Source organism: Ooceraea biroi, chromosome 2, assembly GCF_003672135.1.
Source record: "Ooceraea biroi isolate clonal line C1 chromosome 2, Obir_v5.4, whole genome shotgun sequence".
Taxonomy (NCBI): Eukaryota; Metazoa; Arthropoda; class Insecta; order Hymenoptera; family Formicidae; genus Ooceraea; species Ooceraea biroi.
In genome coordinates, this window is record NC_039507.1 from 4285095 (window position 1) to 4298543 (window position 13449).

The 13449-nt window shown below is 39.2% G+C and overlaps 2 protein-coding genes across 6 annotated transcripts in view; one reads left to right on the forward strand and one right to left on the reverse strand.

Moving 5' to 3' along the window:
• Positions 1 to 13449, forward strand: part of LOC105281720 (segmentation protein cap'n'collar) — a 95308-nt gene that overhangs the window by 67179 nt on the left and 14680 nt on the right. For 4 of the 5 annotated variants that reach the window (XM_011343151.3, XM_011343153.3, XM_011343154.2 and 1 more), the window contains 2 exons: positions 842 to 1076; positions 1671 to 1895. In XM_011343151.3, coding sequence (XP_011341453.1) covers positions 842 to 1076; positions 1671 to 1895 — 460 coding nt within the window. The remainder of the gene's footprint in view (positions 1 to 841; positions 1077 to 1670; positions 1896 to 13449) is intronic. The other variant, XM_011343152.3, reaches the window with a different exon arrangement.
• Positions 2412 to 12636, reverse strand: LOC105281719 (ATP-dependent RNA helicase vasa). The gene is made up of 4 exons (XM_011343150.3): positions 6868 to 12636; positions 5320 to 5385; positions 3298 to 5202; positions 2412 to 3069 (listed from the first exon to the last, which is right to left on the reverse strand). Exons 2-4 carry the CDS (start codon positions 5377 to 5379, stop codon positions 2986 to 2988), a joined length of 2049 nt encoding a protein of 682 aa, XP_011341452.2. The 5' UTR covers positions 5380 to 5385; positions 6868 to 12636; the 3' UTR covers positions 2412 to 2985.

Genomic DNA, 13449 nt, shown 5'->3' on the forward strand with positions numbered 1-13449 from the left:
ACCGCGAATAATGTTACAGATTTATGTAATATTGTGACTCTAATTCACAGAAATATATGTGTCTATAAATCCGTAATAGATATATTTTTTTTAATAATTATTGATCTATACATATTGATACGAGTACGCAACATACATCTTGTATCATACCGATGAATTAAACTTCAGTGGTCCACGGCATAACACTCGCTTATTTGGTGGCTACTTGTAAAAGTGCTGCATTTTTAAATCATAAATTTCGCCCGTCATAATTCCCGCGGGTGACTGACGCGCGATCACGATTGACGCGCGCCTTACAAGGGGCAAAGGATACTTTTTGACACGTAGTACCGCTGTTATTAATATCCTTTACCGATCTTACGTGCAGCCAACACCTACGCGATCAGCGGGGGTTCCTATCTCCTCGGAATCCAGGTGTCTGCCTGGTTGACATTTGACAGGCACGACGGCTACGAGATTCCTCTTGCCGTGACATTCGATCGATGGATGTACGATTCTATGATAATAGGATGTACAAAAATAAGATAATTGCTACGAAGGTCGACAACCACGTGGAATCTCGTCGAGCCTCGTTTAAATGATGTCCGTCAGCTTATCAGCAATTTTACGAGGCCGTGATTAATCGTACGTGCTCTCGCATAAGCTTGGTTCCGAAATCTAATGAAATCTTCATCATCATAATCTTTCTAATTCAATAAAAGATGTCATTAATACAGGCAGACACTAAAATAGTTCAGAAAACATCGATCACCATTCGTTCATACGAAACATATACATAATTATGCATTAACTCACTGTATTCATAAAGAACATTTTTCCAAAGAGATTTATTACGTTTCAGGGTCGCATGCCGTTCGTGCGAGCGATGAGCATGGAGCAGCGGTGGCAAGATCTCGCGTCTCTGTTGTCCCTCCCGGGAGCACCGGACCACTTCGCGCATCCAGCGCATCCCGGGTATCCGGGACACGGTATAAGTCACAGTCATTACGAGGCGCAACGTAACGTATTGCTCCACAATCCTACCCTGGCACCTCCGGTCGGAGACCTGAATTCGACAGGACCCTACCACAATGTCGGTGAGTGTCGTTTCAAATTGTACGGTAGCTCTATTTCTGTTTTCTGACAAGTTCTCTCGCAGTTTGATACGGGGTTTCGTAACGTGGATCGTATCGTTAAGCTAAAGTATAGCTAACATGCGATGGGTATATCAGAGGCAGAACATGAAGCTTAATTGATGCCCGTAGCCAAAATATCTTTTTGTATCCGCACGTAAAGTCCATCATACCTGCTCCTATTATCCTCGTAACGCAATGCAATCGTTCGTATCTATCTCTTTTTCGTTGTCTCACGCATACGCACTTATACATAGTTGCATAACCACCTAATATCATTAATTTGCCATATTTTCCCAACTTTGCTTTGTATTCTTGTGCTACTAGTTATTATCCAGTCTGCTGATACGTTCCTACTACGGTTTCTTAGTAATTAAATTTACTAAGGAAGACTAAGAATAGTTATCTATTTATATTTACTCCCTTATTTTACGCTCTTATTCTGCGTTTATGTAAAGTAACAATATACATTTTTGTAAAAAAAAAGAGATAGAAACACAATTTGCGAGTATGATCTAAGAAATTCCATTGTCTGAACTAAACTGCTCACTGTTACAGGTGGGTCGTCGAATTTGGGTTCAGCTGTGGCGACATCGATGAATTTAACAAACAGTAGCGAACCGATGGGTGCAGAAAGTGGCGCGGCTTACAAATCTGAACCTAACGATATGATGTATTATCATGCACCAACGACAGATTCTATCAATCAAACTACTGACGGATTTCTGTCGTCCCTACTGAATGATGAGGATTTACATCTGATGGACATGGCTATAAACGACGGTAAGTACTATCATTTACATCATTGTACACGTTCTACCTAGTTTTTTAAATCCATATACATCTTTTTATCTATTTTTTTCAATCGTATACATAAAAGATATGAATATTAAATGAAAGAAATTTTAAAACACCCCTTAACATATACAGCAATATTTATACATAAATAACTTTTTTTGAAAAATGTTTGTGTCGTATGTGTGTGTATGTCTATAAAATTCAATTTTGTAGTAAAAATTAATCAATTAAATTGAATTTAAATTTCCAACACAAGATATTAATGATTTATAACATTGATCTAAATAATTATTTGTGATTATTAACTAAATGATTATCTAAATGCTTATTAACGTGAACAAATCCCCGATCTTTCTATAAAATATACAAAAAAAAATCATAATTGAGAGAATAATGCTAATGTATAAATTTCTAACACTATTTAATGTATAAAACTATACGAAACTTATAACTTATAAAAATAAATATATTGGAATTTATTAAAAAAATGCTTCGATATGATTTTTATTATAAAAGTATAAAACTTTATTATATATGTAGTAATTTTATTATAACAAAAATATAACAGAACTTCAAAAGGAACATAATATAATCACATTATTTTTATAAAATAAACAGCATTGAAAGATTAATCGTAGAACTACTTATCCAAGATAAACTTGCATGGATATTGCAAGATACGTCACACACAAAAAAAATGTAAAAAACAAAAATAGTAATTATCATATCGGAATTCAGAAATGTTGTCTTTTCTACGTTTCCAACTATATGTGCAGTTTACATAATCTAAAACTAAATGTCTAAAACTTACATAGATATTGAAAGTAACAAGCATGTAATAGTTACATGCCTAAGTTGGAGATAGTATCATGAATTGAAATATGTTTCTTTACATTTGTTCTGTTTCCAAATATGGTAAGAATGATATATCGATATATCGTGAAATTATCACAAACTAAAAAGAAAAAGAAAACGAGAAATGATTGTAGTTCTTACTAACTCACTGAGTACTTTTGGAAGTTAACGAAAACGCTTAACAGCATTAATTTGGAATACAAGGCACATCTTCTCTCATCTACCACACTTCTTCTGGTTCTGCAGATGCGTTACCGCATGCTTGGAAATTATCGTCGTAACTCTCGCCATAGCCACCCTTGTTCTGTAAAAAAAAATACAATTTATGTATTATTCATATCGTATACTTATTAAAAATTCTAATCTGATCAAAAAATTTTTAAAAGTTGATAATGATTTAATTTATAATATAATTTAGTAATAAAAGTAATATAAAAGTAATATAATAAATTTGTCACGATCCTCTGCAACAATAACGATTTACGTTATTCACATTTAAACGAAAATCTAAAAATTGTATATTGTTACTTACGTGTCTGATATCTTCTCCGCCGAATCGCCTTGAGCCTCCTGGCGCAAACGTCCTGCTACCGCCACCGCCGCCAGATAATAACCAATCGGGTACTGGTTGACCAGCTTGCTTCAAAATCTTTACTAAATCGCCAGTGAGAGGCATATCGCCGTCCGGATCAAAAAAGGAGGTAGCCTTGCCACGATTGCCCACTCGACCGGTTCGTCCGATTCTATGAACATATTCGTCGATCGTCTTTGGCATATCGAAGTTAATTACGTGAGCGACATTTTTAATGTCCAAGCCTCGCGCGGCAACCGCCGTCGCCACCAGGATCGACATTTTTCCTCGCTTGAAATCGGACAGAGCTTCCTCTCGTTCCCTCTGCAGTCGGTCGCCGTGTATACTAGTCGTCGGGAAATTACTCTCCGACAGGAACGCAGCGATGAAGTCCGTGTGCCTCTTCTGCTCGACGAATACCAAGGTGCCTTCTATGCTTCCCATCTGATTCTGCTTCTCTATCAGCTCCTTCAGCAGTTTTCGTTTCTCGCATTGCCCGGTTGCCTGGTAGAAGTTCTGTTCCACATCGCTACAAGCACCGCCCACGATGCCAACCGCGAGGAACAGGTAGTTCCTCAGAAATCTACCAGCTAACTCCTGGATCTCGCTTGGGAAAGTGGCGGAGAACATGAGCGTCTGTCTCTCTTCCGGAGGCACCATTGTCTCGTGATCCACGATCTTCTCGACATCGGGCAAGAAACCCATGTCTAGCATTCGATCAGCCTCGTCTAGCACGAGGAAACGTAAAGAGGACAATCTGATCCTGCCTCGTCCAATGAAATCCAACAATCTGCCGGGAGTCGCGACTAGAATGTGACAACCACCTGCCACTTTATTTCCTTGATGCATGGTCGATGTACCTCCGTAAATACGTTGGCTGCGCAAGATCGAGTTGAGGGCAAATTTCATAACTTGCTGGTGGATCTGTATAGTAAGTTCGCGCGTGGGCGATATAATGATCGCTTTCGGTTCGCATGACGAGCCGCCGCTTGTCATTAAATCCTGTTGGTTTTCCAGCAACGCGTGTATGATAGGCACCACGAATGCCGCGGTCTTGCCCGAACCCGTTTGCGCGCAGGCCATCAAGTCACGACCGCTCATTATTGTTGGAATGGCGTACTTCTGGACAGGAGTGGGCTTCTTGTAGCCAGACTTCTGGATATTTTCCACCAAGATGCTTCGCAGGCCGCTTTCATTGAAGTTCTGTATCGGACGCGGTGCATTTTCACCAGTTACCTTCACCTCGATGTCGTCGTATTTGTCGAAATTAATTCCCATCGTTACATCGTTGCCAAACAAGGAATTTTCGTCATTGGGTAGCTCTGGCGGAATGTACACTTCCCTCTTCTTTTGTTCAGTCTCATCATTGCCATTCTGGTCTTCTTCGCCGTCATTATCGTTCCTATTCCTACCGCCGCCTTTTCCACCTCTATTATCTCTACTATCTCTATTGTCATCCCTATCTCTTCTCGGCCTGTCTCTTCTGTCGGTCTGATAGCCCCCGTTGTATCCACTACCCTCGGTTTCGTTATCATCTCTATCTCTATTTCTATCATCTCTATTTTGTCGATCATTCCTGTTCCTATTACCTTGCCACCTACGATCGCTTCCGTCGCCGTCTCCGTCTCGGTTATTTCCGTAACGCGGCCTATCGTTGCCTTGCCTTCTGTTATTACCACCAAAGCGATTACGATTGTTACTGTTAAAAGTATTACTATCGTCTCCATTGTAAACGTTATCATCATAACTCTCTTGATAGTCATCCCTTCCTTTGTTCTTTCCTACGGGATAATCGTTGTCGGAATTATTGTTGTACGGCATCATGCCACGTCCTTTGCCGCGACACGGTGCGTGTCCGTGCTCAAACTATAAATAAAACAACACCAGTAATTAGATATTTTTAATTATATTTCCATTTCTTTTATTCATTTTGACGATATATCTTGATTGTATATAGGATAATTTAATCAATGACAATCTTACCGAGGATGTCTCCGCTGATTGTCCATAGTTGATATCTTCTTCCCATTGTTCTTCAGCCATTTTTGCCTAAAGAAATAATTATATATAGCGAATAAATATATTTTTTTTATACGCATATATGAAACACATACAAAATATTAATATAAATTTAATATTTTGTACTAATATTTTGTATGTTTCATATACATGTATGTGTAATAATACATATGCAATTAATATAAATATTATTTCGCGCCTTAAAAATGAGGTAAAATAAAACATATAATATAAACTCGTGTATATCACAAAAAGCAATTAATATTATAACAACAAAACAATTGCAATAAGAAATCTGTAATAAATTCCAGAAAAATACCAGAAATATATAGATATTATATTTATGTATTATACAGTAACAAAATTATACAGTAAAAAAAAACTATAATTTTACATCATTTACGATAATCGATAATATGATAATAATTCATAAATAATAATTTTTCCTATTACGAGTTTATAATTTAGTATATTATCATTTTGTTAATATCTTATAAGTAAATATTTTCTTTTTACTTGCACATGAATATCATACAGAATTAAAATTTTTTAAATAACTTCCACTAATTATGAAAAAGTCCAACTTATTAAATCAAGATATTAAAGCAGTAAATAAATCATGAAATTTTATTATCAAGTGTTTGAAATATCTCAATGCCAGTCTTTAAAAGCATCGGTTTTTATAGAGATGTGCCTTGAAGAAATAGAAAAAAAAACAAAGATATCGCCTCTATAGCAAGTCCCTGACGAAAAAACACTATCGCAGCAAGATATCGTTTCTGTTCTAAGCTCAATATTACATCCACTTATACATGCAGAATACATAAATTTTTTGTCTAAATTCAAAGTGCAACTTATTGTTTGCAAATTAATTATTAATTTAATTATCATATACTTCAATAGCTTTTTTGATTTTTAATTAATAAAATTTCTTCATGATATTACTAAGAAATTGATATTAAATTTATAAGCTGATTAATAATCATTTAGTTGCGGTGTTTTCCCGCTCAGTCAGTTGAAGATCGGTTGAAAGCTACTCGATTGCTCGAGTCGGCGGAATGTTCATAATAACGAGGCATCCATCGGAAATTTTTCTGTAGTTCCATGTTTAGGTTTTCAAGTATCGAAGTATCACTATCAAAACGTATCAGAAGATAAAATTGTACGTGCGTTCGCAAATAAAAATTCCACGGGAGATTGCACGGGAAAAAGCTGTTTCGCGCTCACGAAACTCGCCGATTCACTCTTCCGCCATAACCTCATCGACGTAGTTGTCCCGCTATATACATCGACATTCATATCGGAACAAGGAAATCGAATTAGCGACTAGTGAAAGACAATACGCGTTATCGCTGGCGAATGATACTTAACGTTAACGCGACTTTAATACGTAATTAGGTACCACGTGGGTGGTGATCGATAATAAAACGAAATAGCCGTGCGTCCCGGGCAAACATGGCCGCGTCGGCGATACCACGACGATACGTGCTACCGTTTCGCGGCTCGTCGTACCTCGAATTTCAAGTAGCGCCGCTTGTCAGAATGTTGTCGGAGTGCTCCTCCTTCCCGTCAAAGGAATACGAATCGGACGATCACTGGCCGTCGGAACAGTACAACTTCGTGCAGAAAAGACGAACGGACTATGACGCACGAACGGTGGTGCAGAGCGTAGCCCTTGTGCGGCGCTTCGGCGGTACTCGTCGGTACTCGTCAGTGTTCGCCGCTGCTCGGCTACTTCTCGGCGAATCAGTTGCTAAGGAAGACCGGCGCGCGCATTTACGACCGCCGTGCGGTCGCACAATCTGTCCGTCCCGCCCGTTTGTTTATCAATATTGTAACGTCACCTTCTTTGATTCCCGACACGGACCGACCGAATCACGCTTCTCGAGTGTAGAAAGATTCTCAACTTGTTCGAAAGTGTGGTCTATTTTCGGATTAGAATGCATTATAAATCTTTCTTCTTGACAATTTACGCTTATGCAGAGCTGATCGTAAGCATCCTGCGATTGAATGTTTTACTCAATATGTATGCATATGTATGGCAATTTATAACATTTTAATTAACTCTACTTTTTAACAATGCTTTCAATGTGTGTTAACCGTAATAATATATATTATTTGGGAAACTTCGTATTCGTCGAGCAGACGCAATTTTTATTCAACGCATGCTTGATTTCCTTCCTAATAAAAAATAACATCCAATGTATTTTGTTGTATATTAATGTTTAACACAATTTATATAAATAGTACTATATATATAAATATTTATATAAATATCACTATAAAAGTTTTCAAGTATTCAAGAATTTAAGCTTGTGGTTTACGTTATTGGTTTCGACGTTGCGCAGAAAGTTTTATCTCTGTAAAAATTTTCAGATTTATTTATGTCAAGTTTTACAAATATGTCATCTTGAAAATTAAATACGGAAAAAGAGATTAGCCTTTGGCTTATGTCAGTGCGCTGTGCTGTGAAGGACGTGAACGAAATCGTGTGATATGTAATACGATACGAAACAGAGAGAAGAAAAAACTTGAAACGAACCAGAACACGTTAGCTTCGCTAAGAGATTACGTATTCGTAATAGTTGAGAAAAATAGTGTTGCTTTGCCAATCTTTCTTTATGTGTGTACTACATACATATATGATGTGTTGGCAGTGATGTTTTGCAAAGTTCTCAACAAGATCGCAAATAAATAAACCATAAACAAATTTTTGCTCTCGTAAAAAGTGCGGTAAATACAATTAAGATCATTAGTCATTCGTTTTTATCTTTCTCATAGGCATGTATGTGTGTGTCTGTATAAGATATGAACTTGTTTTGCATTATTTAAAGACATACGTGCATCTGTTATTCTATTTTAGAACATCAAACGTTAAATTGAGAATATTCTTTTGTCCCGTGGCTGATTTAATTTAGGTCTACGCAAAGGCTCCCTAATCGCACACGCGCAATTGACAATAATCTATAAACGCTGAGTCATTCCCTATCGCACCTTCGAACCGATAGTGTATTCTCGAAGCACCTTTGTTATGACATGCGATATAAGCGCGATAAAAGAAATCGTTATCATACTATTGCTATTGTCTATCGTCTATCACGTTGTACACATAATATCAAAAATTGTGTCACGTCAAATTTCACGATACCACATTTTTTATATCGAAAATTTATTCCGCAAGAGTTTTTTAGATTCAAATAACGGTTCAATTTGCAATAACTGTTTTTGTTATTTGCTGTCTCCTCTTTTTGTGCTTTAAAATCTAGGTTGCTATATCAATTTATAATGCCACTGCACCGTTTCTAATGTGACACGTTTGATTCGATGAACGATATTGTTATATTTTTGTACATTATACATAACCGAATCAATATTTAAAATCTTTCATCGTGTGACAGTAACATTATTTAAGAAATATGAATCTATTTATTCTGACTACATATTAACATATTAAATTTAGTATTAAATTGATAATAATGCAATCACTGTGGCACCGATTTCTCGCATCTCCATACAATGGCAGTAAAAGCTCGTAAAAAAACGTACTATTTCTTTTTATGTCAGTGTCCTCATTGTGAAATTAATAGCTGTTTTTGAAACTGCTTTCTATTACTCCGCGTCCTCAGGTACAGTCATTTTTAGTAGATTATTCTACTCGTATATGTATTTGTATTCTTGTCGCAGTTCTCGGTTACAGTAAACTGATAACCACGTTTGACGATTTATTGATGATTCGTTGACAGAAATTTATCGATATCAGCACATGTGGACAACATCGCACTGTTTCCATAACAATCGCATCGAAAACACGGTGTTCTGCGCAATAATAATAAGAATACAATAAACGAATAAATGAACAATTATACTGCAAGAGCCACGTAATCAGCAAATACGTTACGATCGTATCCTCGCGTTACCGGAGGTATATCGTGCACGTCATTCATCACAAGGATGCGTGCGTAAGCACGTACACGATGTCGATGCACACATGAAATATTAGGTATTATTATAAATATTAAATATCCGATATATCCCTCGTACACCACAACATTAAATTGCAAAAGTTGAAATCACAAATAGATGGATTGCCTCGACAGATGAGTCATTTTATCGAATCAAACTATCGCCGGAAAGATAGCAAAGGTTTATTGATAGCAATAACTAATACTTTAATTAAAATATTATATATATTATCTCATTGTTATCAATAAATAAATAGCTTTAATATCGCACGAACTTTTGCAAACATAATACCTATATTATATGTGTATGAGGGAAAGACGGAAGAAGAGAATAGTAGTCGTGCGGGATAATAAGAGCCTAGAGTTTCTCAGTAACGTGCTGTCTTGCGTCTGAAGTCTTGCGACTCGCTATCGAGAGGTGCGGTGTCTGATTATCTCACGGTGATATCCCGACGCCGACGTCTTGGTATCAAGAGTATAATGATTTCAGTGCCGGTCATTAGGTTTCAACTGTAACATTGTCGGTACCGCCGTGTTGCACATCGAAACGTTTCCAGAAATTATGGATAAACAATTACGTAATCCTGTTGTAATTTTTTCTTTCTCATTTGTTTGTGCAAACTCATGATTATGCTCATTGACGGTTACTCATTGACGCATAACTTCGCATACAATTAGTAAGAACTGGTTGAAATCGGTGCATCGGCTAGGTTTCAGCTCAAACGTCTTTATCTTGCGACAGCGAATGGTTCATTGAGCAAACGAGTTATATTAGACGCACAAATTAATTCGGTGCTTTTTTACTTTCTTTTTTTCAAGAGAAAAGTTGTTAGTTGTCTGATAAACGGAGAAAAGTATTAGAAAATGATGGGGAATATTTAAAAAATTGACATTTTTATTTTTTTTTTGTAAATAAAGACTCAATTAAAAAGAAAAACATCGAATTAATTTGCGCACTTAGTACATGCATACATGTTACTGCGATTTGTCGTACGTGTCACTTCGCGGAAAAGGTCGCGCGACAACGGAAAATTTGTGCGCGTTGCGAAAATCGAGGTCGCAGGTCGCGTAAACGAGCATACGTTCGTCAATATCGCGGGATTTCCAATTTGGTGGCACGCTGCGGATAATGTTTCATACGACAAACGCGCACGCGGCTCTGTCGATCATACGCGATTTAAGCAAACCGCACGACGAGTGTCCGCTCGAATTCGCTGGAACCGAGTGCTGCAGGTAGGATCGTGATGGGACAAAGCGGATGACAGCATTGCTCTCAGCACGGGTTTCAATCGTCGTGATTTATCGCTATTTTAAACGCCACTCGACACCGTGTCTCGCGCGTGAATCCGCAGCTTCGGATGGTGCGCAGTACAACCACGTGCTCCGCTCCGATACCGCAGATACAATAAATTTCACGACCTTCCAGCGCACTCGGTTTTTCATGGGAATAAGTGCGCGACAGAGCAACCGTGCGTATCGAGAATAAGATTAAAACGTCCAGTTTAATCGTATGACGAAGCGAATCGTGGATGTGGTTCCGGAAATCGTCGGCTTTCCATAGCGGCTGAGCGCGCGGCTGTTTTCTCCTCGATGAGGAAGAGTGTCGATCCAGATTTTCAGGTCCCCAATCGCTCGCGACTGGAGGACCGTTTGCATTTGGTCAACGGATTAATTCGATTATCACTGCTTTCAGCTTTCAATGGAGAAAGCGCGCGCAGGGCATACCTGGTACATAAACTATGACTAATTACGATAGTCACACGCGTCAGGCGATCACACGGACCGCATTTACGCACCTCCCCGTGATGTTTAATGGATGAATGCTGAGATCTTTTCGGTACGCTGACTAAGACGCGCGAGAGTAATTGCGCGCGCCATTTGAGGACAATTAGCATCCTTCTGTGTGAGAACCCAAGAGAAATAGTGCAACGCTCGCTGCCGCGCTTTCGTGTGCTCGATCGCGTTCGCCTCGCTATACGATCCGATTAAACGAGTCAACGATAAACGAGAAAAAGAAAATACGCACTTCCACCGAGCGTGCCGCCGTTTGTAAATATTCATGGCACGTGAATCGGCAACTTTGGAGCGATATTACGGAGTGCCGGTCGACCGACGTTGAACCGAATCTACGCGTTTCTCGTATGCGCGCACTGCACGCATGGTGAAGGTGATCGGATTTTTAATAGGGACGGAAAAAGAGACGAGAATGCTGATATACGATTCGTCTCACCGAGAAAAGAACATCGTGAACGCTAAACGAACAAATCCAGGAGCATTTTTATGAGTGCAAGACGCAGAACTTTTAGCTCAAGGTTGGTTAAAGGTTCGCTATTCTTCCTATTTTTCCACGTGGTGTTTTTTACACGTTTTCGGTACGTTTGACGTTTTACAAAAGAAAACGATATGCATAGTCGGTACTGAGTGCTGGGAAATGACATTTATTGTTCAGAAGTGGGATGTCTGGTCGCCATATGTGCGGTTCTCTACGATACAGAGATGTTGTAACAATAACAATAGAAGATATACGCGAGTCCTTGAAAGCGATCTGTCGCGTCATCACAGCTGTAAAGTTTTCCACGTGTGACTCTATTTCTCCATATTTTATTCCCCCCGACTAATTCGAAGGATGGGCCTGGATATCTCCATGGCGCTCAATCGTATCAATGGTAAGGTTGTGTTGCCGAGATCTCCGGTTTGTTTAACTTATCCAAGTAGTTTAAAGTGTGCCCGAAACAATTCTTACGAGTTCGAGATACTGTTACACCGCGCTGTTCACGATACCCTTCGTCGACGGGCGAGAAACTTGACGCCACTTGACGTAGAAGTAAAAGACATTAAAACCGAACCGATAAGTTTCAACACTCGAGATACAAAAGCGATGAAGCACAACGAGTTTCTGAATTTTACGATTCTTAGAATTTCTATAAACGTCTTGAAAGAGAGAGAAAAAGAGAGTACGCATTTTTAGCCCTGTACGGACTGTGGAACTAATGTAAGAGATACGATCAAGGCTAAATGAGGAATGGAAAATAAAGGATAAGTAACGCGGTAATGTTCTGACACACTCGGCGCATAATACGCTGTCGACCATTTTTCAAGCATTGGCTGCAGTCGCATTTAATTGCAAGCGCGTCGTCTATAGCACGAGTGGCAAGGAAAAGACGATGGTACTTCGTCGAAACGATTATCCGCGTCAGCTGATCCAGAGAGACAGTTATGATGCGTGTTACGCAAGTCTCCCCTTACGCCAGCGATCCCCAATCTGGTCCGCAAGGATCCACCACACGCGTTGCAAAATCAATATTTTCCGACAGCATCAGATCCAGAACTTGTCTTCTGCAACAATAATTAGCAATTAATTTAAAACTTACATGGAAAACAATCTGCCTCATTTAAAAACAATACGTCGTAATAAAATCAAGTAGTCTCGATTCTGTGACAATTTCGGCAGTTTTCGAAAAATTAGTTTCATCCATTAATTTCGACAAAAAATTTGCCACGTTACTGTAAACGTTACACGACGAGGGTACCGTAAAGGCGTAAAGGATTGGGAACCGCTGCCGCACGCCAACGCGAGGAAAAAGGCAAGAAACGCGTACGCGTTAACGTAAACGCGCACAAGCTCTCGCGCGCGTGCGTGTAAATGCGACTGTTTGCCCGGAACATGATTTGCATCATTCACTTAGGCGATGAGTAATGAAGTAGAAGCTGCGTCTGTGCGCAGGCAGTGATTGTTACAGCGACGACTCACGCCCCGTACCTTCTCTTCTCTTCGCGCACGTGCTCGCATATACGTATGTTGTAATGTCGCACACAACCCGCCAAGTGAGTCATCTCCCTTCTTTCGCCCGTTGCATCCCGTCAGCGCGATCGTAATAATAGAACAAAATTGATTCACCGAGGAGCGGCCGAGAAGACGGTCTTTCGATCTCGTCAGCTCGTCTTCGCAGGTTGACATTCGGCGCGCATCCGTCGATGATGCCTGGCCGCGTCATCGATTCCCGTACCAGTTTTATGACTATGACGGTATCGGTAATTGATCTCTATCTAAATTTACCTGATCTCACTTAATGAGATAACGCGATGATGAGATGGCAAGTGGACGTAAAGCGTTTACGTAACAAATCTTCAA